Source organism: Maylandia zebra, linkage group LG20 (genome assembly GCF_041146795.1).
Source record: "Maylandia zebra isolate NMK-2024a linkage group LG20, Mzebra_GT3a, whole genome shotgun sequence".
Taxonomy (NCBI): Eukaryota; Metazoa; Chordata; class Actinopteri; order Cichliformes; family Cichlidae; genus Maylandia; species Maylandia zebra.
The window spans coordinates 34157616-34185189 of NC_135186.1; the positions used below are offsets into that span (position 1 = coordinate 34157616).

General features: G+C 42.0%; 2 protein-coding genes across 5 annotated transcripts; both read right to left on the reverse strand.

The window, feature by feature from the left end:
- Positions 1 to 542: 542 nt before the first annotated feature.
- Positions 543 to 9309, reverse strand: LOC101479775 (synaptophysin). 4 transcript variants are annotated; one of them, XM_024806468.2, is made up of 8 exons: positions 9108 to 9309; positions 6529 to 6594; positions 4563 to 4687; positions 4080 to 4278; positions 3816 to 4007; positions 2441 to 2695; positions 2099 to 2179; positions 543 to 1182 (listed from the first exon to the last, which is right to left on the reverse strand). In XM_024806468.2, the coding sequence occupies exons 1-7, from the start codon at positions 9207 to 9209 to the stop codon at positions 2114 to 2116; spliced, it is 1005 nt and encodes a 334-aa protein (XP_024662236.1). In that variant the 5' UTR covers positions 9210 to 9309; the 3' UTR covers positions 543 to 1182; positions 2099 to 2113. The 4 variants fall into 4 exon arrangements, with proteins under 4 accessions (XP_024662236.1, XP_024662235.1, XP_076734291.1 ...); XM_024806467.2 differs by having other exon boundaries at positions 543 to 1200; XM_076878176.1 differs by having other exon boundaries at positions 2480 to 2695; positions 9108 to 9303.
- Positions 9310 to 11428: 2119 nt separating this feature from the next.
- Positions 11429 to 27574, reverse strand: LOC101465522 (synaptophysin). Its single transcript, XM_014407470.3, has 8 exons — positions 27497 to 27574; positions 22052 to 22117; positions 18412 to 18536; positions 17935 to 18133; positions 17671 to 17862; positions 14932 to 15147; positions 14486 to 14566; positions 11429 to 13432 (listed from the first exon to the last, which is right to left on the reverse strand). Exons 1-7 carry the CDS (start codon positions 27512 to 27514, stop codon positions 14501 to 14503), a joined length of 882 nt encoding a protein of 293 aa, XP_014262956.1. The 5' UTR covers positions 27515 to 27574; the 3' UTR covers positions 11429 to 13432; positions 14486 to 14500.

Below are 27574 nucleotides of genomic sequence, written 5' to 3' on the forward strand. Positions count from 1 at the left end.
CCTTGATACAACACAGCTGATTTAAAGGTAAATAACCACCTCAACATGTCTTGAAGTTCTCCAGAAGCCTGGTAATGAACTAATCATTTGATTCAGGTGTGTTGACCCAGGGTGAGATCTAAAACCTGCGGGACACCGGCCCTCGAGGCCTGGAGTTTGACACCCCTGCTCTAGTGGGTGCGGCACTATGGCGTTTGGCCAGGTTTCAAACTACATTCTCTTCTCAAAACGATTTCTCTTATTTAATCACAATAGTTGACATTTTGTTTGGACATTTTCTACTGACAGCCACATCATTCTACATATGAACAAAACACATACAATATCCCAAATCCCTGTCGCCGCAAAATCTCATCCATTTTTCTGAAAAACACGCACCACCCAGCACTCTGAGGCGGATGCTCTGATCCCCTCTGGATCATCGACCTCTGGGCCACTCTCACTTCCTCCTGGTAGAAACCACCTTCAACTCAGATTCATTCTTTAAACTTTTGTCGAAAAGAAGTTTAAAACTCAAAAATGACAACCAGAGAAGAGCAGAGTTCATAACAGATCAGTTTATTGAACTTCCACAAACAGCCGACTAAACAAAGAGAGCGCAAAAGCTTGTTTTTAAATGTGTCAAACTTTCTTTTATTACACCATTAAAACTCATTCAAGATTCTGGATCCATCCTTCTACCGTTTAAAAACACGTTTTAAACTGTGCACAAAACAAATGCAAAGTGTTGGTTACAAAGCATAAATGCTCTTGCAAAAGTCTAATATGATTGTCAGTGAGTTCATGTTCATATACGATTCAGTAACCATATAGACTGCAGATACATTCAGATAATAAGCAGGCAGAACACCATTATCATATAGATATACACCATATAGCAGGTCATGTAACAGTGGATAGGGCAGATTAGGACTAAATAAGAAGTAGTTCAGTATGTGTTATATATTTGTTGAAAGTGATCTATTCAATACAACTGATTAATGTGTGTGAGTCCTATCAGCACTGTCACTGGTTACAGGTTACTATTTGTTATGGATGTCTTGGTGGTTAGCTTTTATTAATCATTTATACATCAGTTTGTTATGGTAAACATCTAAACCTCTTTTTCCTCATCGATCTCCATGGAGTGTTGCATTGTGGGTAGATTGCAGGTGGCTCACTGTTGGCTTGTTACGACGCTTCCTGTGACAGAGAAACAAACTGGAGACATTTTCTCATATAAGAGCAACTTCTCAAATTATCATGACCTAAAAAGTTTGAATGTTTTGCGTCAGGGAATTCAAAAAAAGCATCATTAAGCAAAAAAAAAAGATTAAATATTTTGCATCAGCATGATTTGAATGAACATATATTTGTACAAGAATACACACCACACGAACACGATACTAGGCATATTTAACTGTCTCTGGATGCAGCTTGCTAACCTATTATGCTAGCTAGTTGATACCTTTGCACTCCACCTTTTAGTTCAAACATGAAAACTTCTGGTTCCAAACAGTAGACAGGATAACACTAAACTCTTAAAATCAAGTTTTATTCTTTTAGTGCTACAGTGCGGGCAGCACGGTGGCACGGTGGTTAGCACTGTTGCCTCACAGCAAGAAGGTCCTGAGTTCAATTCCACCATCAGGCCGGGGTCTTTCTGTGTGGAGTTTGCATGTTCTCCCCGTGTTTGCGTGGGTTCTCTCCGGGTACTTCGGCTTCCTCCCACCGTCCAAAGACATGCAGCTTGTGGGGATAGGTTAATTGGATAATTCAAATTGCCACTAGGTGTGAATGTGAGTGTGAATGGTTGTCTGTCCCTATGTGTTAGCCCTGCGACAGACTGGCGACCTGTCCAGGGTGTACCCCGCCTTTCGCCCTATGGCAGCTGGGATAGGCTCCAGCGCCCCCCGCGACCCTGAAAAGGATAAGCGGAAGCGAATGGATGGAGTGCTACAGCGCCCCCTGGTGTGTGGATGCTCTAGTTCGTGTTTTTTTTGTTTTTGTTTTTTAACAAGAATCAAGTTACTGATTAATCAAGAAGAAATGAATTCAAAGTGCTATACTCTATATAGTGCCACATGTAAAATATACTAAACATACTTCACTGACTCACCCTCTTCCTCACAGCTCACATGTGATTGGAGAAGGAAGTCGGCGCCCCCTGCTGGTTGGAGCCCTGACTGTACTGCACATCCTGGAGGAGGCAAGAAAACAAAACAAAAACCAGGACATATTCAGCCTGTAACTAATCATTATTTTCATTAGTTTGGTTTATTTACTTAATTGATGGCTGTAACAATGAAATGTTTGGATTTCGGGCAAGTCATCAGGAGCCAAAATAAAACATGCAGAGCGACCCCTTGTGGCAACAATGCAGTCAAAGGTAGCTAGCTAATCAATCTTTGATTAACTAGCATCACATCATCTAGTCACAGACCTTCAGGTGTGCGTTTACCTGCTGCAGCATTTTGTTTCCTGAGCATTGTCTTCTCACCTGGGGATATCCCTCCTGGCTGCAGTCAGGTGAGTGGCCTGCCTGTTTGTTGGTGTATGTTTCTTGTTCGTTGGCCCCCTGCTTGACGTGGGCATCAGGTGCAGCAGGTTTCTCCTGAGGAGGCGGAGCCAACACGGAGTCAGTGATGATGCCCGTCTCCCTATAGATGAACCAGAGGTTTCCCGCCCACAGGACCAGGTTAATGAAACCAAATGCCTGAGATGGGAGACAGTGAAGGTCAACCCTGTAGTCTCCGTTTAGATGTAGATTCAAAACTTTATCAACACAGAATAGAAGAATAGAATAGAAAAACCTTTTATTGTCATTGTACAAGCACAATGAAATTATGGGACATTATGAAACATCTTAACGAAGAACGTTCCAAAGTTCTCAAATTCAAATTTATTCAGATTTTTGTTCCTAGAGTTGCAGCTTCTCTAATAGCCACTTGAAGCCCACTCCAGAAACTAGTCAATCCCAACAGACTTCCATGTTAAAACACCTTTGCAGTAGAAAATATCGTGTTTACATAGCCAGTTTAACCTTTTATAAATGTTACTGGGGAGGAGTTAAAAAGAAGTATCATTGTTTTAAATTATATTATGGCTTCAAAGTATGAATGATCGGGACTGAGGCCACACTGAGTGACAGGTAGGACCACCAGTTCTTCAGTGTGTGGTCGCATTAAAAGACAAATTGTGTGTCACACTCGGATGTTTTTGGATGCACAGATATTTGAGCCTCAAAGCTCCTTTCTTTAGTACAAACATTAGCTGAAATAAGTAAATGTAACATATTTTCAGAGATTAGTCTAATGATGCCACAGTCAACATTACCAGCTACTCTGATCTAGCAAGGGTTTTGCCATGTCAGCATATTTTCTTGCTATGCACCCTGGACATGGAGTAATTTACAGGTCTGTCTACCTGACACTAAGCCATCTCACTTTTTCTGTCTCTTTATAATAGTGAAGTAAAATCGTACATAAATGTCAGCAATAAGCTTGTCCTTCATTTGTGATTGTCGGTGGCGTCAGGAGAATGTAAGGAGGGTGTGTCAGAAGATCTCTGCTGATCAGTTTACATCGGTTTTGGCAGCGTGTGCAAGGAAAGCTTGATCCTCATTTATTAACCATTTTGATATTTTCAGTTCAATAATTGCAGTTTAGTTAATGAATCACATTTGAAAATTGTGGCTTCTTTGTTTTGGATGTTTCTCAGTAATATTCTGTGCTTTATTGGTCAGTACTGACTCTCCAGTGTTGGGACCAGTAAGTTCTAAGTTCCCCCGTCCTGATGATGATCAGAGCTGTGCCCAGGCCCAGTGAAAGTCTTACCACAGAGGTGTTCAATCCTGACATAACCGGGTCGTGGACTTCACGGCATCTGTTCTCATCCTCTTCACAGGCGTTGATCATAGTGATGACTTCATCCGGGTTGGTCGCAGTCTTCACGTTGGACAGACCTTTGGCCCAGGCTGCCGAACTCACCAGCCACATGAAGGCAAACACTCCGGTGACTCCCAGGTCCTGAAACGGCACAAAGACGGAGTGAGGCAGGGTTTTCAGAGGTCAGCTGGGAAGTCGGGTGGCTGTACTTACGATCAGTGGGCCCTTGTTGTTCTCCTTGTACTTTTCAAAGAAGAAGACGTAAATGCTGAGAGCCGCCATAGAGTACAGGAAGGCGAAGACGCCGATGGTGACAAAGAATTCGGCCGAGGAGGAGTAGTCGCCAGTCAGGAAAACCCGTTCTTTATACTCAGACTTACAGGTGGGGGCATCAAAATACTCCTGGTGGAGTCTGACAGAGGAGTTTAAAGTTTCCCTGTTAGTGAAGGTGATCTTTCACCAAAGTGATAAACAATAACTAACACGCAGATAATAACTTCAGAGCTTTGATGTTCAGAATGAGCCCAAAACACCTCAAAGCTTTGAAGAACCACTAAAGAGACAAAAAACACCTAGGAGGGCTGACCGATATCATTTAAATGAACCAGGATAGTGCTGCATCCTCTAAATACTATTTGAAAGAATTTTAAATAGGTCAAAGTCAGTTTCAGAGTTCACAGAGTTTTTTGTTCTGACCTGAAGGGATACTCAAACTCCACCTCTATACTCAGGTCACTCTGCACCCAGCTCTTGCACTCCACCGCAATCTTGAACATCCCGGAATAACTGCCACAGGTGGAGAAGGCGAAGATGGCGAAGAACTGGAAGAAAGAGCAACAACACATCACAAGCTGTGGAAACAGCTCACAGTCAGAGCGGGCTCAGGTGAGCCTGAACTGCAGTAGGCCTCTGCATTTCATTTTTACTTTTGTACTAAAAAGGCTTTATTTTAAACATGTTAAAATCATATAACAAACATAACAATCATGATAACATGTTCAAAAAGGAGCAGAAAGACACATAATCTTAATCCCACTACAAAACGTTCTGTGTTTTTATTGGAATACTTACTTTCCGATAATAATTAAAAATTAAAAATAATTAAAAAGACTAAAACTAACAGTGACACTAAACGTATAAATAAAATGCATCAAAACTATAATAACTGATGCACGGATTGTAGGCGTGCTCACTGAAGGAACAATCCCATTAAATCTTCTTTATTTTAGCCTGTTGTTTTTTCCATTTTGTCTATTGTGTGTCTTCAGTTCATAACAACAAGTTGCGTCAGAGTGTCACCCAGGGCTTTTGTACTTTTGACAAATTAATTCAGCTCCTACAGTGGAAAAGAAAACCTCTGGCAATGCGACAAATTAAAATCTGAATACTGAAGAATCTCTGACATTATTGTGACAATTGGCCTTTTAGCAGTTGGTGCAAAAATCCAAATTTTAGTTAGTCAAACTTTACTTTGGAATTTTCTTGTAGATTCAACAAAAGAAACTGGAACAAACGTGTTTTTTCGACAAGCTGCAAGCATCAAACTGCCTAAAGATGCAGTTTAAAATAAAGTTTTGTGCTACGCATAGATACAACACTGATTCATCCCTTGTGTTGAGTGCATTTGTATGCTTGAATGATTCATATTTATGTGTTAATTAGTTTAAAACAAAAAAACCCCCATTCCTCTGAAAATGGTCAGGTAAGGGGAAACAATGCAATGTTCAAAGAAAAATGGGAGAGGCCAGGAGAACTACAAGAAATGTGGGTGGCTCAAGACTTTTGCACAGCACAGCACTTCTTTAATATGATGCAGCTTATAAAGGCTGTACTGTAGGTTGGGTTTCTCTTTTTATCCTGTCTTCCTTCTCTCACACCAGCCAGTTGTGGCAGATGGCCCCGCCTCAGAGGTTTCTTCCTGTTAAAAGGGAGTTTTTCCTTCCCACTGTCACCAAAGTGCTTGCCTATAGGGGGTCATATGATTGCTGGGGTTTTCTCTGTATGTATTATTGTACAATATAAAGCGCCTTCAGGCGACTGTTGTTGTGATTTATATAAATAAAATTGAATTGAATCCTCCTCATTTGCAGTTTATAAAGAGTTTAGAAGAAAAAGAGTCCAATTAAAAAACACTGGTAGCAGGAAGATCTACAGAGTCTGCAAAAAGACATCAGCGCACCATTAAGTTACTAAGTTAAATTATTTAAAATACTGTCAAGTTTCCCCCCTTAAATTTATACAAAGTTATCTGAATCTGCAGTGAACTGGTGTCTTTTCCATAGAAGAAGAGTAAGAAAACGTTTAAAGCCACCACCCTCTCCCTACAGCGCCCCCTGCTGTGTGCTGGAATCTACAGTTTCTGTATAACAAGTAAGCTCGCTCATTAAAACCTGCATCATAAAAGCGGCATTCAGAATTCTACAACAAACTAAGAATATATTGATATAGACCATAAAAGTGTATTTCATGTGTGTGTCCAAAGTCCTGTGTTATGCAGATGTGCATAAACTCTTCATATGATGATACTCGTGCTTTCCCGTATGGTGAATTATTAAATTCTGCCTATGATGTTTCCGAGCTTTAAACATCAACGTGAACTCAGTTACACATCCGTGCTGTGGTTGCAGTTTTTGTGGTGCAGCTGTTGGTCTGATGGACTCACCCATTGTAGGACCTTAACGAAGCCCAGAGGAACCTTCAGCACCCCAAACCGACCTCGGGTCACCAGCTGCAGACAGACAGATAAAAAAAAGCAGCAGGTAAAATATTTTCATTTTAGCAGCATGGTGAAAAACAGAAAGACTAATGACCCACTGTTCACGTGCACGTTTATTCAGGGACGTCAGATCATCAGGGTCAATAACAAAAATGACAAAAACAAAACACATTTTTATAAAAGCTTTCAGTTAGTTCATTCAAACTCTTCTCGTTTTCAAGACCCAGCATCTGTTTACATTCCAGATGTAGGGTCAAAATGATAAACTTGGTCCAGCTGGGCACCTGTAGACTCACCTTAAGATCAAATTAAAAAAATAAAAGGGATGGTAGTGGCCAGGTGATGAGCGGTGCCTGGTTTCCTCCAGACAGTTCAATCTTTATCTCATCAGACCAAAGAGTTTTGTTTCTCATGGTCTGAGAGTCCTTCAGGTGCATTTTGACAAACTCCAGGTGGGCTGTCATGCGCCTTTTATTGAGGAGTGGTTTCCAGCTGGCCACTCGACCATACAGGGCTGATTGGTGGAGTGCTGCAGAAATTGTTGTCCTTCTGGAAGGTTCTCCTCTCTCCTCAGAGCACTGCAGGAGCTCTGTTTGAGGGACCATCCCTCCCCGATAAATGTCCTTCTACCCTGATCACTAAAATTGGCCGGGCATTCATAAGAGACACCATAGGAGGGAGAGTCCTTCTTCTTATGGTTGATGTAGACTTCTATGCTCTTTGGGACCTTCAGTGCTGCAGAAAGAACCCTTAGCACAAATCATAGGGTTTGTGCACATACGCAAAGTATATAGTGTAAATATAGATTAAATATGGTGTAAATGAGGTGCAGGGCCACCAGACCTAAAATTTTGGGTTGAATATAACTGAGTATTAATTCCAGTCTTTATATTATTCAGTGTATATTTGTCATAAAAACAAACACAGCGACAATGAAGCAAAGGTGTAACTCAAAGAGGAGGTGGGGGCCGATGGGTTGGATGGCGGGGGCCACCAGCTTCTACATATATCACAAACACAGACATCACAGTATGAGTACCTCATATACTCCACATGCTCTTCTCTCCTAACTTCTCTATAAAGCACAAAAACAAATTGTTGCATAGTTGACGTCAACAGTTCATGGTCATTCTGCACAAATGACCGGGAGCGAGGTCAGAAAGTACCGGTAATGTGCTCCCCAGCATCCATCGAAACTGTTCAGAAAAGCGTCTATTTTAACCAGCATAGTGTCACATGACGAAGAAACACCTGCAGCTAAAATTCAGTTCATAAGGAAATTCATTCAGTTCATCTGTACTGCATAAAAATGTTAGGCTTTGGTCCCCGAGAGAAAACCGTGACTTAAACACATAGTGGACTTCTTGTAAGGTGCCCACACACACGACCACCTTAGGAATATGAACATCCAGTGTGACGCAGAGGATGGCCTCCATTAATAGTCACTGTGACTGCGCTGCTTGGACTGGTTGGTTGGACGTAATGAGCAGTCATGTGAGTTCCTGTCGCCTTTCTATCAGCTTAAAGCGTCCTGGTCATTCTCCTCTGACCTCTGCCACCAACAAGGCTTTTTACCACAGTGAACCGCCTCTCACTGGATGTTTTCTCCCTTTTTTAAGATTGTTGTCTGTAAACCTTAGAAATATCCGTGTGTCAAAGTCCCAGCAGATCAGCAATTTCTGAAATACCAACGTGGCTCACACCAACAACCATGCAACGCTCAAAGTCACTGAAATCACCTCTCTTAGACTGGATTTCTTTAAACATCAGCTTAGTTTTATTGTCTGAAAAGGTTTAGTTTTAATTTTGTTTTTATTTGTTTCAATGTCAGTTTTTTTTTTTTAAGATACGTGATTTGGTTGTGCTGCAGGAAGTCATTGAGTGTGTGCAGGAATGGGAGGGGGCTCTTGTTGTTGTTGTTAGGGAGCTGGGGAGTGAGTTGTACCGGAGGACAATCCTCGGGATTAACGGCCCGTTTTTCTGTACCTCCTCAATAAACCGTGGTGAGAACAAACCGTCTGGTGCTCGAGAGCTTGCGAACGTTACTATCTATCTATCTATCTATATATATATATATATATATATATATATATAAGCACAGCATGAAAGATGGGAGCTTAATTGCGCATCACCGCGGTCAATGATCCGGCTTACAATTGTTTACCTTGAAAGCTTCAGCAAAATCCTGAATGCATCATTAAATCACACCTTAAGCTTCTTTACTTGATAATTTATCATGATCAATTTGGATAAAAGCTTTTGATTGTTAGAAGAAAGAAATATAATCGTGTTTTGTCTGTTCGTTTACACGAAGTCTCGAATCAGTGCCTTTGAAAGAAAATCAGGTTAAAAAAACAAACAAACAGAAAAAGGTCGTTATATCTTTAATCGTTTTATTTTCTTCCTGTCATGCCCAAGTGGGCACATTTCCGTCTTGAACGCAGCTCCTTTCTTCCGTCGTGTAGTTTTTTTTTTTTTTTTTACCAGTAATCCAGTTTTTTGTTTCCATAAATGAGCACACTGACCGTATTCACTGCTTTCTCCAGATCCCTGGTGTCGGGTAACGGGGTTTTCCATTGGTTTGGCTTCGGAGCGACTCCTTGGGTGTTGGTTTTCGGTGCAACCATGCTGTATCATTAGTCGGTGTAGTTCTCCAGTATGCAGGATGTAATGTGGGTGTGGCCGTCTTCGGGAATTGATGCTGGATACAGTGCCCCCCCCCCAACCCCCTAAACAGTTCTGTGTTTTTGCAAGCGTTGATCAGAGTTTTCCTTTTATTCTGATTTTTTCTGTGATGCAGTGATACTGCTCAGCAGGGGCGTTTCTAGGATCACACTTTAAAATCATAATGTGCCGTGCAGTTAACATTAATGGACGGTTCCGTTTTCAAACATATTCTGCCTTGTCTCACCAACCTCACATTACAGTGTTACTTTAAAAAGCAACTTAATCAGAGGGATTAACTATTGTAGTATCCAAAAAACATTTAGATCGAAAAATCAAAAATTCAATATGACAGTGCTTTAGGCTCGACCTGTTCATCAACAAATAATAAAATATTCAGTCAGTGAACTTTATTCACATGATGAACCTGAGTGGCATCCCACTATTAATCCATAGACTTTAAAATGATGTTGTCTCACCCTTTGCAGCTATAACAGTTTCAACTCTTCTGGGAAGGTTTTTCACAAGGTTTTGGAGTGTTTATGGGAATTTTTGACCATCATTCCAGAAAAACATTAGTGAGGTCAGACACTGATGCAGGACGAGCAGGCCTGGTTCACAGTCTCCGCTTCAACTATTCTGGTGGGTTCGGGTCAGGACTCTGCGCAGGCCAGTCATATTCTTCCACACCAAACTCTCTCACCCTTGTCTTTCTGGACCTTGCTCTGTTCACTGGTGCAAGGCATGTTGGAACAGGACCACCAGACTCGTCCATCGCTAGATAGAGAAGAGTGATTTGTCACTCCAGAGAACATGTCTCCACTGCACTAGAGTCCAGTGTGCTTTACTCACTGCATCTCACCCGCTGATGTAAGGCTTAGGTGCAGCTGCTCAGCCATAGAAACCCATTCCATACGGACGTTTCTTGAGCTAATCTGAGGGCAAATAGGAGTTTGGACGTCTGTAGTGACTGACTCTTGTTAGATTATAATATTATTTTATGCCATGTCATACCCCTAGTTAAAGATTGTGAATTATTATGTAGTTTTAGTTTGCATTATTCTCCTGAATTAGAAGAAGCTGATAACTATTGCATTAGTTAAACTGATTTGCATTACATTAGACTGCTGATTTATTGTGGATGAATGATATTGTTTTATGATGTTATAAGAAATACTGTTTGCAGAAAGTCATCGCCTTATTTGTCTGATTAGAAGAGAACAGAGCATACTGGAGTTTTCTGCCCCAACTCAGCAGGAGCAGATAAACGGGGAGCCAAGGTCGTAGCTTAGGCGCCGTGTGAGAGAAAGCATGTGAATGTTTAGGCTTTTATGATAAGGTGGGAGAACCAGAGGCTATAAGAGTTTGAGCAATGCTCCACCATTTGGAGATCTGAGGCTGTCTGCATACGGTGTCCATCTCCCACGCGTGTGTTCATTAAAATCATCGTTTGACTTAACCCGGCCGGACCAGTGTTGTTATTGTGGTTTTTTCTCTTGTCTCCATCCCCAATATTTTGAACCTTAACACTCTGCACCTAGTTGGTGACCTCTGTGCGCCTCAGTACCTGCTGACCCCGTTCTGTGATTTTATGTGGCCTACCACTTCATGGGTGTTGTTCAAAAATCACTTTCACATAATACTGCTATCAGCCTGGAAGTGACTGGAACACATCAGAATCTGAGCAATGTTTCCTGCACCCCGATGAATTTATGCCACAAAGAATTAAGGTAGCACCAAAGACAAAAGGAGGTCCAACAAGGTACTCGCACTTTGAATGGTCAGAGTAGAAAGCACTATATAGAAGTATTGGTATAAAAGTAGCTGTCCATTTGCCAAGTATCTATTTAAGCGTCTAGTACAGGGGTGGGCAACTCCAGGCCTCGAGTGCTGGTGTCCTGCAGGTTTTAGATCTCACCCTGCGTCAACACATGTGAATCAAATGATTGTTCATTACCAAGCCTCTGGAGAACTTCAAGACATGTTGAGGAGAACATTTAACAATTTGAATCAGCTGTGTTGGGTCAAGGACACATCTAAAACCTGCAGGACACCGGCACTCGAGGCCTGGAGTTGCCTACCCCTGGTCTAGCATGTGCATTTCCCATCTAGTGTCCTTTTCTTCCCAGTTTCATTTCCCCTTCATTTGCTCACTCGACTGTATAAAGACACAAAATCAGACTGAGATGAGTTTGTCGTTTATTGAAACTTTCCATTGAATAAACACAGCAGGGGGAATTGGGTTGGGGATGTCTCCATAGCAACAAGTCACACACATCATCACTGTCAACACCATCGCCATGGTTACTGATGCCGGGTAGACTATTGTGACACAAGAGGACACATCACAGAGGTGAAGAAGAGGATGATGAAGAATAAAGAGGGAGGGTAAAAAAAAAAAAACAAGGAAAGAAAGAAAAGTGAATGGAGGAGAATTAAAAGCATAAAAGATGAGAGAAAGGATAAAAAGAGCCAATGAAGTGGTATGGACAGGTAATGGTCTCACACACACACAAACACACACGCGCACACACACAGGAAACAGGAAGTAGAATCACACTGATCTTCAGATACTGAACGACACGAGCAGTAAACACGTCACCATGCGGGAGGAAGATACCGACGCTAAAAACAGCTTCACTTTCAAGAAAAACAACCCAAGAAGAAGAAGAAGAGGAAGAAGCATCACTTTTTTATAGACCCAGAACTTTCCAGAAAGACTCGATTGGCTAACAGAAGACAAATTAAAATAAATTTAAAAAACAATTGCAACATTTCAAAGTAGCTCGCTGACAGAAGCATCCATCTGAAGATTTAAGCCAATAACTGAGATCAACATGTAAGTCATGGAGGAATCTTAACTGAATTTTGTGCTCTGAATTTTCACATCGCCACCATTTAGAATGGGAAAAGTGAGTTTCCAAGTGGGGAAATTTACCCCCATCAAGGTGGAAAAACTCCAAGAAACCAGTCATCTAAAATTTTGGTCTGCCATTGAGTTGTTGATGCCACAAATGTAGACTCATAGCACAACAACTTGTATCAGGATGTAATCATCAGCTGCTGTCTGCATAGAAACCGTTTCCAGGTAAAGATATTTATCGGGTACTGGAAACAGCTGTTGCTTAAAACCTCTGATCTTTGTGAACAAAGCAAAGTCAGAGGCTTTGCAAAGTCAGTCCAAATAATTATCCCATACTTAGTCTTCCATTCATTTGTCTCTTTTTAGGCTCCCCGCCTCCAAAAGCCCACCTTCACTTTCTAATTGGTTTAAATCTGGAAGCCCTTTGAGGGGCAGTGAACTGTACTGCCTGCTCCTGATGGGCGTTTCCGTTGCATCATAGCAGTACATTGAAATCATCAGATTGGTCTTAGCCGAGTTTAGACCCAAAGTAGAAGCCAGTAGAATCAGATCTGGCTTAGTTTTAGTGGCGGTGATCGTCCAGATGGACGTTTCTGCAGCTGGAATGTAACACACAGCAGATCGAAGCTCGGCTGAGCCCATTAAACACACAAACTGTGCAAACTGTAATGACGAGGGGCCATTTTGGATCCAGTTTCCACCGGGCGTCACTGTGATGCTGTAGGCCGGACTGGTTTTACTATGTGCTCAAATTGACATCACTTCCTGTTTGATATTTACATGCAGCGGGGAGGTGATGTTGGCAGACGCTCTGTTAGTTTGTTTAATGTGGTTCTCATTTTGGTTTAAATCTGGTTTTCATTGGATTTTTCTCAGTGTGGACCCAGTCTCAACAGCTTCACGATTGGCTGGTGTGAATCTGGTTTGCTGATGTAAGGAGGCGGGGCATAAAACTTTGGGCAGGGCAGCTCAATAGGAAACAGGAAACATTTCAGTCTATATTATATATCTGTTCATAGTGATATCTATACAACACAAACATACATTCTCTCCACAGATTAATTAATATGAATAACTCTTATCAACATCGTCACTGGTTTCAGGTTTCTATTCGTCACCGATGTCTTGGTGGATTCTTCAAGTTGTGGATTTATTATCTATAACTCTCTTTTTTAGTCATTTACACATCAATTCATTATAGTGAACATCTAACCCCCCCTTTCCCCTCATCCCTCCCCCACCCCACCCATTAACTTTGCAGCCAGGAGTGTCACATTGTGGGTTGGTTGCAAGCGACCCACTGTTGGTTCACTCCGACTTGTCCTGTGAAGGAAAGACAAATGGAAAAAAATCTGATTAAATAAATAAAAGCTGCTGGCTTTTTTCAAATGACCTTCATTCACCGACGAGTCTTTTTGAAAAAGCAACATTAACCTCGAGTTTTAATGTTTTGCGTCAGTGACTAAAAACTAATCCCCATCCTGGAGAAACCAGAAACAAAAATACAATATTTAATCTTTAAAATTTACAGTCAAATCCCTAAAAATAGCGAGAGAAAATAAACGAGGATGACATCTTAGTCCCCCTATAGAGCCCCAAACATTTCACAACATTCCTACGCATGAATATGAAGCTTTACATTCATGATTGTTTCAATAAATACACAGCAGATGAACACAGTATTAGATCACACATTTAAAGATGTGAAAAAACATTCTGATAGAGGTCCTTGGGTTTGGTTGGCAAAACTGCAGTTCCATTAATGGCCACTTGAGGCAGACTCCAAAAATCCCCAGAGACTGCTGTGTTAAAGTGTCCGGCTTCACATCAGTAAAATAAAAATAAAGTAAAAATCATGTTTAGAGCCTGGTACAAAGCCTGAGCATTCATTAAATATATTTTTGGATATTGTGATGGAACAGTGGAGAGCAGACAGGAAATCTAGGAGAAAAATGAGGGGGAAGATGAACAGTAAGTGGCCTTTAGGTGGATTCCACTCTGGACCTTTGTATTAGCCTTATGGTGTATGGGTTACCTACTCAACCTGGTAAACTGAACTGGGACCCTCTTGTATTTTTAACTAAACTGAGAAATATGATGGCTCGATGTGAGGGATGTGCCATCAAGAGGTTTGCTCTTCAGTTTTGGTGAGTGAAATTCTAGTGTTTTATTAGTCTGTTAATAATTGGAAGATATCTGTGTGCATGCTTTGCACCTAGCTGATGTCGTCGTACTGCAACCTCAGTTTTAAATATGGAAACTTCTGACTCCAAGAAACAGAAATTATAGGGCCCAACATACTAAAAGTGATGCTTCAAATTGAACCTTCAACTTAAACGCAGCAAGGAGGCATTCACTAAGCCTCCACAATCTCACCTTCTTCCTGTCAGCTCACATCTGGTTGGAGAAGGAGGTGGGCGCCCCCTGCTGGCCATAGCCCTGACCATACTGCGCTTCCTGGATGACAAAAAATAAAAAATAAAAAAAATACATAGGATGAATTCAGTTTTCTTGATTAATGATCACTTATTTTGTATGTAAAATGTCAGACTCAAAGACTAAAATTCAATCTACAGTCATGGGCAGCAAAGTGTTTCTGTTTTAAACAATTATCATATACATTAATTATCACATATAATGTAATTAACTGACCCATCATCTGAATAGCAGATGTTAGAGATGTCTGTTCTGATCAAACAGGTCATCAGGAGATAAATTATGTTTCAACCAAAATCAAATTACCGAGTCACAAAGCTTCAGCTAAACTCTTCCCTTGAGGTTCCAGGTTTGACGTTACCAGCATCATCAGTGCGTCTGCTCACCTGGTTGTATCCCTGCTGGCTGTAGTCAGGTTGGTAGCCTCCCTGGTTGCTGGCATACGGGTCTTGCTCATAGGCTCCCTGCTGGCCGTAGGCATCGGGTGCGGCAGGCTTGCTCTCAGGAGGCGGAGCCCGCATGAAGGGAGCGATGATGCCCGTCTCCTTAAAGACGAACCAGAGGTTTCCAACCCACAGGATCAGGTTAATGAAACCAAATGCCTGCAAGAGGAGAAGCTGAGGGTTATCACGTCATTCTCTGTTACCAAATTCAGATTCTGATAGAAGTGCCAAGAGCTGCACTTCCTCCAATGGCCACTTCTGCAAAACCTAGTCAATCCCAATAGACTCCCATGTTAAAATAGCTTAGAACTTTGCAGTTGAATGCATCAGTATTTTTTTTTTATATAGCACCGATTCACAACAGTCACCTCAAGGTGACCTCAAGGCAAAAACCCTACAATATTAGAAACAAACCCCAAAAGACAGACGACCTATGAGCACTTGGCCGCTTGGCAACAGTGGGAAGGAAAAACTCCCTTTTGACAGGAAGAATCCGCTGGCAGAACGATCGAGGGCTGCGACAGCTTAGGAGTGAGAAGAGGCAGGCAGGACAAAAGACAGAAATTCACCTGTTTTAGGTGAATGGGGATAACTCGGCCATTTAAAGTATATTATGGCTTTAAGTTTTGCATTATTGGGGTTGAGGCCTCACTGAGTGACTAAATATAGCAAATGCAGTCTTCAGTGCTTTAAGAGTTTCTTTCAGCTCCAAGAGGTTCCCAAATCCACCCTCATTTGATAAAGAACTGATTTTGTTTTCTTTTTTTTTTTTTAATGCCTTCTACCATCCAAAGTACAAACAATAACTGAAAATAAACTGTATTCATTAGCTTAAGTTAGCATCCTGATTAATAAAAGTAAATCATGGAGGCACCTTGAAATTTAGGGGCATAAAGTTTTTTTTTCTTCACGTATTTAGGTTACAGTAACAGAGAGCAGGGTTGATGGTGAAGACGAAAAGAACAAGATCAAAATCAACATCCTGTGTCACGATCAATCATCTAAAGCAACCGACAGCGCACAAGATAGGTGAAGAGGAGCAGGAGTGACAGAAAGGTAGCAGCAAGAGAGAAAGGGGAGATGGTAATGACACCTGCTATACTGTATGGTTTGGAGACAGTGGCACTGACAGCAAGACAGGAGGTCGAGCTGGGTGTGACCAAGATTAGAAAGGAGTCCATCAGAGGGACGGCTCAGGTCGAGCGGTTTGGACACAAAGTCCTAGAGGCAAAGCTGAGAGGGTTTGGGCACGTACACTGATCGACTGGATTTTTAAGATGGAGCTGCTAGGTAGGGGGAAAAGAGGACGACCTCAGAGAAGATCTATGGTTCTAGTGAAAGAGGACATGCAGAGGGTTGATGTGGCGGAGCAGGAGGAGGATGCTATGGATAGGGTCAGATGGAGGAAGATAATCCATTAAAGCAAAAGGTAGAAAGGAAGAGGAGGAAAAGAAGGAGGACAACAAAGTGCGAGTTCCCCGTCAGCAGTTACTTCATCAGTACAAAAACAGCCAAGTGTGAAATCTGTCTTACTTTAAGACAGAATTAAACATTTATGTCACTGACCTGAAACAAGTGAATTTAAACACATCTTCAATAAACAGAGAGTTTGATCCAGCACCAGTTTTCTTTATAATCCGGTGCTAAACGTGTCATTGTTATTTAGTTTATGTCATTTAGTTGACATTATATCTGAAATCTTGCTTCTTTGACATGTTGAATTTTTTTTTTTTTAATCTCTCATTAATCTTAAACTCGAGTTGAAGACTACTGGACTTCTGTTCTAACTACTCATGAGTTCCTCTTGAGGCGCTGTTATGAGCCAGGTCATTGTTTCCGTGTGGTACTGTCACTCACCACACCAGAGGGGGGCGTTGTTTGTACTCTGTGATGTTTGTGCTATGTAAGTTTCCAGGTGGAGGCTGACCATCGGGGGAAGATGGAATGAGGCCGGCTACAAATTGGGACCTGACTAGGCTGGCAGCCCCTCCTGCTTCCTGTTTCCAGCGAGCTGCGTGTTTGGCCCCGTGTGCTGTGTGACTGAGTTTTCCGGGATGAGAAGCGCTAGACTGCAGTGTAAACGGTGTAAAAAGACCTCTAACTGGACATGGTAGCTGTAGGGGTGGGAAGACTTTTCTTTTTAGAACCTTTTTCTCCTGTTTTGGTTAGTGAAGACAGGTAAGAGGCTTGTATTTTCTTTTGTGGTTTTATCACTATAGGTAAGTTAGTTCTGGTTTATTTCTAGTGTGTTTTGTTTGTTGTTTTGGCCATGCCCACCCTGACGCTCATTACCTGTCCAGTTAATAAAACGACTAGTCATTGTAAAGCCGTGGCTGTGTGATTGACTTCTTTGCGATCTTTTTTTGCTTTCCTCGTGTTGCACTCCGGCTCGAGGCCGGTGTGTAACAGGCGCCGTCACTTTGGACATGGTCCCGAGAGTCTCTTACCTACTCTGTCATCAGGCGAGTCGTCAGGGTCACACCTTGGCTCATGTGAAAGAAGTCCAATTTCTTTTTACTCGAGTGCTTAAGACTCTCGTGCCCTGGATGACTCAGAACCTACAGACATTTCTCAGTAATATTCTGTGCGGGTCAGTACTGACATTCTAGTATTGTAGTATCCATGAACTTTCCCCGTCCTATGGCAAGACTCAGATGTGCCCAGGCCCAGTGAAAGTCTTACCACAGAGGTGTTCAATCCAGACATAACCGGGTCGTGGACTTCACGGCAGCTGTTCTCATCCTCTTTACAGGCGGGGATCATAGTGATGACTTCATCCGGGTTGGTCGCAGTCTTTACGTCGGACAGACCTTTGGCCCAGGCTGCCGAACTCACCAGCCACATGAAGGCAAACACTCCGGTGACTCCCAGGTCCTGAAACGGCACAAAGACAGAGTGAGGGAGGTTATTCAGAGGTCAACTGGGAAGTCGGGTGGCTGTACTTACGATCAGTGGGCCCTTGTTGTTCTCCTTGTACTTTTCAAAGAAGAAGACGTAAATGCTGAGAGCCGCCGTAGAGTACAGGAAGGCGAAGACGCCGATGGTGACAAAGAATTCGGCCGAGGAGGAGTAGTCGCCAACCAGGAAAATCGGTTCTTTATTCTCAGACTTACAGGTGGGGGCATGAAAATACTCCTGGTGGAGTCTGACAGAGGAGTTTAAAGTTATTGAAGGTGAAGCTAAAGTGAAAAATACAACATTTGGTTCAGACATTGGTGACCAACAAGAACTAATACACAGTTAATAACTTTAGAGCTCCGACAGTCACACCATCTGGTCAAAACACCCCTCAAAGCTTTGGACCCAGGGGTCCTGCCTGAGGAACATTTATAAATAAAATTGAGCTGAAAGAAGTTTAAACATTAAATTTTTTATTTAATATTTTTTAGCTTCAGAGTTTATGGCGTCTGTGCGTGTTCTGACCTGAAGGGATACTCAAACTCCACTTCTATTTTCAGGTCGCTCTGCGTCCGGTTCTTGCACTCCACCGCAATCTTGAACATCCCGGAATAACTGCCACAGGTGGAGAAGGCGAAGATGGCGAAGAACTGGGGGAGGAAGAAGGAGGAGCAACAACACATCACAAGCATTACTCGCAGCAGTGGTATCCTCCTGTATGTGGCATAGCACAGCATTTTCATCTCACTCCTAAAGTTGTTCCAGGTTCTAATTTCCATTTCCTTTTAGTCTGACCAAAATCCAAAACACGATGTATTCGTGGTTTTGCACAGAGGTCACTCTGTTTGACTCAGACTAGAAAAATAAAAATCATGATTATATCACAAAGAGACTGAAGACTTATTTGCCTCCAAGAGGAGAAGCTGTGTTTTTGTAGAGAAGGTTATTTAGGTTCATTAGGACGGCTTAATTAATTTTTTTATTGATAAATAAATAAATTCAGCACTTGCAGGCAGATTTTTACAATTGCTCAAATATTGCACTGAATTTAGCAACACTAAACTGTTACATGCATTTATAGACTCTCTTTAGGATGAAGAAACTGACATGACTGTGTCACCTGACCTTTGACCTGCAAACAGCATCCTCAGTAAAAACAATTTTTCATGGCCGTGACCTTCCTGTGGCTAAAAATTGCTGCTATTTTTTTTAAATACATATAAATGCAGTTCTGCTGAAGCAGAGGAGGCGCTGGCTCCTGCAGGATGATGACTCATCGTCACGTCTATGTTTAGCGACTCATTGCGAAGCTTTGCATATCAGACAGGAACCGAACCAACAACTGCCTCGGCCTCACAGAGCTGTGCACACTGACTTCAGCGGCCTGATGAAAACAGGCTTCACGTTGAGTCAGCGGGAGGAACTTGGTGACGTTTTTATGTGTGATGTCACTGATTTCCCCACCTGCTACAGAACGTGGAGGAAAGTGAAACCAGGGTCATCATTAAGATGTTCGCAGCCTTGCGTGATTTACATGCAGGAAGATCCAGATTTATTTTCATCGTCTTGTATCCAGGAGTCAAAGTTTAAACTCCTGTATGATGTGGTTTGTAAGGAGGTCTGCAGTTTTTACTAGTTTTTATTTTTTTTAATATCCAGACCCCTTATAGTCCCCAATCATGGGGCGACCACTCTACCTACTGAGCTATCCCTGCCCTGTGATTGGGGGCAGGGATTTTGTGATTGTTCTGCTTTTACCTGCTGATAACTAAAAACCTGACACTCAGCACACCTACTTTGAACCAGGGTAGATATGTTACTGTGCAAAAGAAAGTGCAAAAAACAAAAAAGTGTGCACATCTAAGAAGAAACAGGCTTGATACCAGACCATTGTTGGAACAAATTGTTGCCAAAAAGATCCCACTTGTGCTCCCGCTTTGCCACTAGTGTCACAACTAGAGTCCCAAAAAGTGTCCCTGCTTTTCTACAGCTGTTGCCACATCTGTAGACACCAGCTGTGATGCTCTTCTAGCCAACACTCAGACACGTGTGAGGACCAGCCGTGAGGCTCAAACAGCCTGATGAACCGCTGCTTCGACTGTCCCCATTTCCCTATAAATTTGCCATAAAACATCCACACAATTCTGAAAATTCACACTTGGTCCTCGCAAGGAGGCTGCATGAACCCACATCCACGTTGCCAAGTAGGGATTGGGCCGTCTGACTGTGACCATCTGCTCAGTCAGTGTGTGGGTGTGCGATATTTAATACCATACATACAGTACTGAGAGCGAAGCTGTTACATCACTTCCCATCCAGCCTTCGGCATCTCAGTGGAATTTGTGAATAAGCCATTTCCTTGTTGTCTGAAGGTTTAGAAAAGGTTTTATGTTTTCAGACTTGTTTTATAGAGTTGATCTGACAATGTGATACAACATATATATGAAGTTAAGTCAACATGCGCCCTGTCAGCCAGTGTGTGAAGGTCAGCCTGGACTGAGATTTAACAGGGTTTTTTTTGGGACGTCCATCTAACTAAACGCTCACATTTAATCTGAGGTATTGAGGCACACTGGCTGAGACCTCCCATGCTTTATTCCCCATTTCTCTTGGTGAAGCAACCAGTGATCTCCACAGACAGCACTTTCAACAGGATCTGTAATCACTGACGAAGCTATCAGTGTCCGATCTCTCCTACCTGCTAATTAAATCATTAGGACAACCGATCTATGTCTATGCTTGTTTTCAATCTTCACAGATGTCTGTACCTGAGACCCTCTGTTATCAATGTGAGATGTCGAAACTGTTACATATACCACATGAACATCGCTGCTGCTAAAAATATGATCATATTATAAACAAAGAACCACGACCAGGGATTCTTTTGACGAGTCTGGTGTGAAAATGTAAATAAAAGGAGGCTAAAGAGCTTGGAAAGAAAAAGCGTCTGGACTTCTTTAAGTTGCTTGAAGACGTTTTACCTCTCATCTGAGAAGCTTCTTCAGTTCTAAGGTCAATCCCCCCAAAGAGGGACAAAAGGACCCCCCCCCCCCCCCCTGTTTTCAGGACCCAGGACCCACACCTGTTTTCACACCTTGGCTCAAGTGATTAGGTAGAGGATCATCAGGAGGTCCTTTTGTCCCTCTTTGAGGGGATTGACCCTAGAACTGAAGAAGCTTCTTGGATGAGAGGTGAAACGTCTTCAAGCAACTTAAAGTCCAGACGCTTTTTCTTTCCAAGCTCCTTAGACTATGATGACCTGGATGACTGAGAACCTTCACAGACATAAATAAAAGGAGACGTTTTATATGCTAAAGGTTGTTTTGAGCAGATACTTATATCAGATGATGAAATGACTCCTGAAATTTCACTGAAAATTCATTTTAAGTTGTTTTTTTCCCCCCACAGTGAACAATCATAAATCAGATCAAACGACCAGGAGTACCGATGCTTCTTTCTGCTACTGTAACATATTTTAAACTATGATACATCCCATGATGCTGAAGCTCACTGAGTTTTTTGTAATGAAAACTTTAATACATCTGAAAAATTCATGTGTATATCTCCTGCATCTATGAAGTTATGAGGTCCCTAAAATGTTTTTAAAAACCCTCCGGACTGAGCTGATGTACGAGGTTTTATCCACAACGAAAAACCAAAAGAAGAGCGAGTTGAGGGGGAGGGGATTTCAATGTCCCTACACCGCCCCCTGCTGTGTGGATGCTGGCATCTACAATTTATTTCAAAATAAAACCAGAAGGTTAGCTCGTTAATAGTAGGAGCTGAATCATACCTGCAGTTAGTGAACTTTTAGCAGCTTAAAGGCTACAAACATAGAATAAAACTGATACAGTAAGATTTTTATGTTTTATTATATGTTTTTATTACAAGTCATGAATGCGTACTTTAAATATTAACATTAAAGCTGATCAGCTGTTAAACAGAAGAAAATTATTCGTTCATACATGATCATGGATATGTGTGAATTGTGCTTTCATCTAAGGTGAACCATTAAACTCTGATGGTGTATGATGTTTCTGAGCTTTAAACAGGAACGTGAACTCAGCTCCGGGAGTTATACGTCCTTAAAAACTCTGGAGGATACGGTGCATCTGTGCTGTGGTTGCAGGTTTTTGTGGTGCAGCTGTTGGTCTGATGAACTCACCCATTCTAGGACCTTAATGAAGCCCAGAGGAACCTTCAGCACCCTGAACTGACCCTGGGCCACCAGCTGCAGACAGAAAGACACACACTGGTTAATTATGTTCATCCGAGCAGCCTGACGAAAGACGAGCACGCGGATCTCCTGCTGTCAGGAGCACTTTCACTCAGGGCCAGAACATCATAAACAGCAGCATCATTTCTGCTAAATGAAACATTTGGAAGAAAACTTTAAAACCATCCTAGAAAAACAAAAACAAGCAAACCAACACCTACAGAGATGCTAGGTGGCAGAGAGGAGGGTCAGCGTGGTTTCATGGACTTATTTCTATTAACCATCAACGACATGTTTAGACTTTCATCAAGAGAAACTTTGAGCTCAACTGTTGTTATCAATAATAACAATTCACTGAGAATATTGGCAACATTAAAAAACATTCCCATCATACCGAGTCAGCTGACTTAATGAATGATTCAGACTGCAGGTCTAAAATGCAGACACTGGGAGTGGAGAGGAGACCGTCATGATAATCTCATCATGCAATAAGTGACAGAATTTATCTGTATATAACATTTTTGTATGCATGTTATTCACAACTGCACAACAAAGTTTCTTTATTGCAATAATCTGAACAGCTTTTCTTACGTTGTAGGAGACGATCTAACTGCACATGGAAACCCGCAGTTTGCTGTGTAATAGTCCTTCAGTCTTAATGATCCTTGCATATGTTTCTGGATGTTAAAATGATTTTCTCACCACTTCATTTCAGCTTTAATGAAAAAAGCTGGACTCATTTTCACTGATCGGGAGAAGATTTGTTGTGCAGGGAAATTTTAAAAATGTCAGAGAACAACTTTGTTCTGATTCCAGAGCGTTTCAGGGACGTTATTCTACACGCAGGAATGAAGAAAAACTGGCAAATGTTTTTGGATCGTTTGAAAAACATTTGGAACAATTCAACGAAGAAATCTTCAGAATTAACAGAATTGGATGTGAATGACTTAACAGATTTCAAATGATTTTTGAGACTTTGATAATTATCCAATTACTTGAGAACAAATGCATAAAATTCTTTAAACAGTGCAAAAATCATTGCCAGATTATCTGAAATCATCATCTCTTTTTCTGGGAACACTTTCATGTTTCAGCTTTTTGGCAATGACTCAGTCACTGCTTTGATTATTCTTCATTTAAAATGAGTTAAACATGTACCTAAACATGAATTATAATGCGTTCAATGTCACAATCCTTCATTTTAAATTGAACTTTAAAATCTTCATTTCAGATTTAAATACACATCAAGCACATCTTGCAAACAGACAGCATCATGCACCGTGTTCAAACAAACAGATCCATTCTTCCTCTCAGATTTCAACCTGCTGCTCGGCTCGTGGGATATTCAACACTCGCATAAAGGTGCCAAGGATAAGGTATTAAACAGGCTTTAGGGATATTATAGTATTACATTCATTACCAAACATAACTGCAGACACACTTATGGCTCAATAAAAGAATAAAAACAAGCAAAAAGTTATTTTTGTAATCAAATACAGTTAATTTCACTTTATTCACTTATTACTTTAAAAGGTTCTGTTTAATAATCAAAGTACTTCCAGTAAATTTTTATTTTATTGTATATTGTGACTTTACATTATAAAGTACCTTGAGACACATGTGGTGAACTGGCACTACTTTATATAAAACCAAAAAAGGGATTGTAAGCTTATTTTATTAGGACTATAACACTGTCTCTGAGGTTGGTTATGACAGGCCGCCAATCTGACGCAGGGCTAATGAAAATATAATGAAGTAAAAATGAACAACAATGGAAAAACAGGAATTTATAGAATGCTTTTGCCTTCACTTTATATGCAGACATATTCCAGAAATGAAAGAGTGAAGACTGAAAGACTCAAATGTTGCAGATAACAGTTTAAAGCAGAATAAAAATGCACGAGATCCTTAACCGCAAATAGTAATTAATTAAATGCTGATATTTTAAACTGATGAACACTCAGACGGCGCTGAGGTCGACTCAGACTTCTAGGAGTTTTGCACTGGTCTGCCTGAGCGGGCTCATCTCAGGAGGAGTGATGCCAGAATCTGTTGTTAACATCCAATAAAACCAGCCAGCAGAGCTGAAATGATTGTTTACTGACTGAGACTCTGACAGTAGGAGGGAACATCGTTCAGTTGTTACCTTTCACAGTTAAACTGGATCTTTATCGAATAAAGGTATTCCCTTTTCAGTGTTTGTTTACATTCAAAAGAAGCTACAGGAACAGTCAGTAAACACATGAATCTCATGGGTAACTGACTGACACGCTTCAGTGTGCGAGACGGGAATTTGCTCCGTCTCCATTGGTGGACGTGCAGTACGGGAAGCTCCACAGGGGACTGAGCCGTCTCCATTCCTGTTCACCTCGTACCTGCGACATCAGAGCTGAATAAACTGATCAGGAAGGCGGGTCTGTGATTGGCTGCAGAGTGGACACATTTATCCACACATTTAGCAGACAAACCGCCGATTTCATTTTAAAAAGTGATGCACAGCACAGTAATTTAGTCTCCATGGCAATGTGCCACTCTCCACCATGTTGTGAAGTTCTTTGCTTGGCACTTTGTGCGTTCCTGCTGAAACACCAGCACCATTTAATCGGCAGCTTTAAAATAAAATGGCTTCTCAAACTAGAGTCTGTTCGTCCCACCAGACCAGAATCCCAACCTTTTGCACACCTACAGGTCATAAAAAAAATTCCCCGACTTTGCTTCTCTTCAGGTAAAAACATTTCTTTCATTATTTTACAGATGTTCCCCATCCAACACAGACCACAGATCAGAGTTCCCAAAGGCTGTGGCACATGGGTGAGCCTCGGGACTTTGTGTCCTGCACCCACCAGTGCTACCCCTCAGCCTCCTAACAGACACAGCTACGGTAACAATTTCAAAATCCTATGTGGCCCTGCTCTCAAGTTTCACCAAGTTTTTCACCTTAAGGTCGAGGTCACCGAGACTCGAACTCGTGAATGGTTGTTAGTAAATGGGCTAATATGTTGCCTCATTCTGCATTCACAAACTTCCATGCTGCTCGCCCGCCCGTCAGTGAGACGACAATGCCCCATCAGCCTTTTACAGCCGAGGGGTAAAAAGGTCACAAGCTCAGAGGAGGATAACCAGATACTGCAGCCATGCAAACTGCAGTGCCGTCATCTGACCATGTAATCAAGAGCAGAGCTGAAAACATATAAAAGATATGAAATCCATTTCCCACAAATATGAAATTTTGGACAACGTGCTTGAATACCACCTCCACAAACAATAGTGCACTCCTTTGAGATCTAAAATAGACTGCGCAGGATCATAGCCATGGGTTTTGGACTCATTTGTAGCCATCTGGTTGCAGATGGTAAGTGTTTGCTTTCTGGAATGTGGTTAACATGGCACAAAGCTATTTTATTATATTTTTTTCAACCTCAAAACAAGATCTTTTTTGTCAAAAACAAGTGTGAAAATGGTGAACATACACATCCTTCAGCCTTTACCCTTCCTCACCTGGAGAGATTCTTCTTCTGAAGCACATCCCAGCACGCTGAAAAAAAGACTAGAGTACTGCTAGACTGTTAAATTTAATGCACTGGGAGTACGAATGTGTTTTTAAACCACCATCATGTCAAACACATGCTGTGATGGGCCTGAAAGGTAGCTCAGCTTTACCGGCAAAAACCCCCCAAAAACAGGAGCATCAGCTAGAAATGTGTGAAACTGGACATCTGTACGGCTGCTGTGGTCTGTAATAAAAAGCATTTCTGAGCTCCTGATTTTTTATTTTGTGCATCGTGTGAATATTAAAACATTAAAGGGGACCCATTTTTTCCTCATGTCCAACGCCATATTTTTATTGTTGGACACTAGTAGAGTGACTGTGCAAGATTCACAGAGTTCACAATGGTCCTTTTATGAGAAACAATCCAGCCTTATGTGCCTCCCCTTTGACCAAAACTGAATATTTGGTTGGGCCTCTGTGCTGGCAGCCAGAGCAGACCGTATCAGGGATTTCCCCTCTTTATGATACAAACAAGCCAAGAGCAGAAAAAAAAGCCCTCACACCAAATGTTTCAGAGGTTCTCCTTCACAGAGATCATCACATAGGCTCAACTGGCCATATTTAATCAGAGTGTAACATTTATTCATGACAGAGTCAGGAAAACCAAATGTTTCAGTTATATTTTTACATTAAAACATAGAAATCGAGGATTTAAGAGTTTTCTGATTTTAATTGGTTCGTTTTAACCACCACAAGTCCATAAAAAATATTAAAGACGAAACGAGCAGTAACATCTGTAACACTTGTAATAATGCTGCCCCCTGGTGGTGGACATGGTTAAATTCTGCAGTGGGAAACTACAAAAACTGCGTTTAAACGGAGGGACGTAAAATTCTGGAGTTTGTTATGAAGCGTAACACAGAACACTCAGATATGACATCATTAATTAAATGCAAGCGATCAAAGAGGCCGACAGAAGTCAGCTTTGGACTGAAATCACGTTTGACACAGAGCAGCTTTCATCAGCTTTCCCGGGCTTTTTTCTCCTCTGTAGTTTAAAACAGTAAAAATAAAGCGGCGGTGAAACAACAGCTGGATATGAAATATCGGGCTGTGATAGAAACTAACGGCGAAGCAATGCTGGCTTTTCTCTCGGTCTCCATCTTAAAAGGTAGCTGATGAAGGAGAGGAGGAGAAGGGGTGGGAGGAAGAGGAGGAGCAGCTGAATCATCTGGGTGAACCCGCTTAGACCCGGGTTAAATAACGCGGATCAGGTAGAAGGAAAACGGCGAGAGAAAAACAGATCCGGGCAGACCCGCAACATCATCAGCATCAGCATCCCGAGCAGAGAGGACGCCCTCCCCCTCCCCCCCCGGCTGCCATTTTACAAGCCCAGACACACACACACACACACACACACACACACACACACACACACACACACAGAGCATTTCATCACGGGCGCACGGGGCTGCTGATATTTTCATGTTTGTGCGTTTTTGTTTCGGGCCTCCTGCAGACACCGTGGCGCAGGGATGGAAACCCCAGACAGCCACTCCTGTTTCCAAACCTCCCGCAGTCCGCCTCACATCCCCCTCCCTCCCACACACACACACAGTGGTACAAACACACAAACATATGGACCACCATGAAGAACCGAGCCCGGTCCGGAGAGCCTCTCCCCTCCGTCTCTCCATGTCCTCCTCCCGGGCATCCTCCGCCAGCTGTCGGAGCCGCCTCCTGCGGCCGACACGGAGATGCTTTACCGGGAGGCAAAATGCATACAAATTCCGAACCGAAACACGAACACAACCCGAACCCACAGCTGATCAACCCGCAGCAGACAGGTGAAATATATATATATATATATATATATATAAAAGGCGGATGTGGAGTGTTTGTACCTGATTTACGACGTCCATCCTGCAGAGTGTCGAGAGGACCGAGAAGATCTGGGAGGGGGAAGGCGTGAGGGGGGTTGA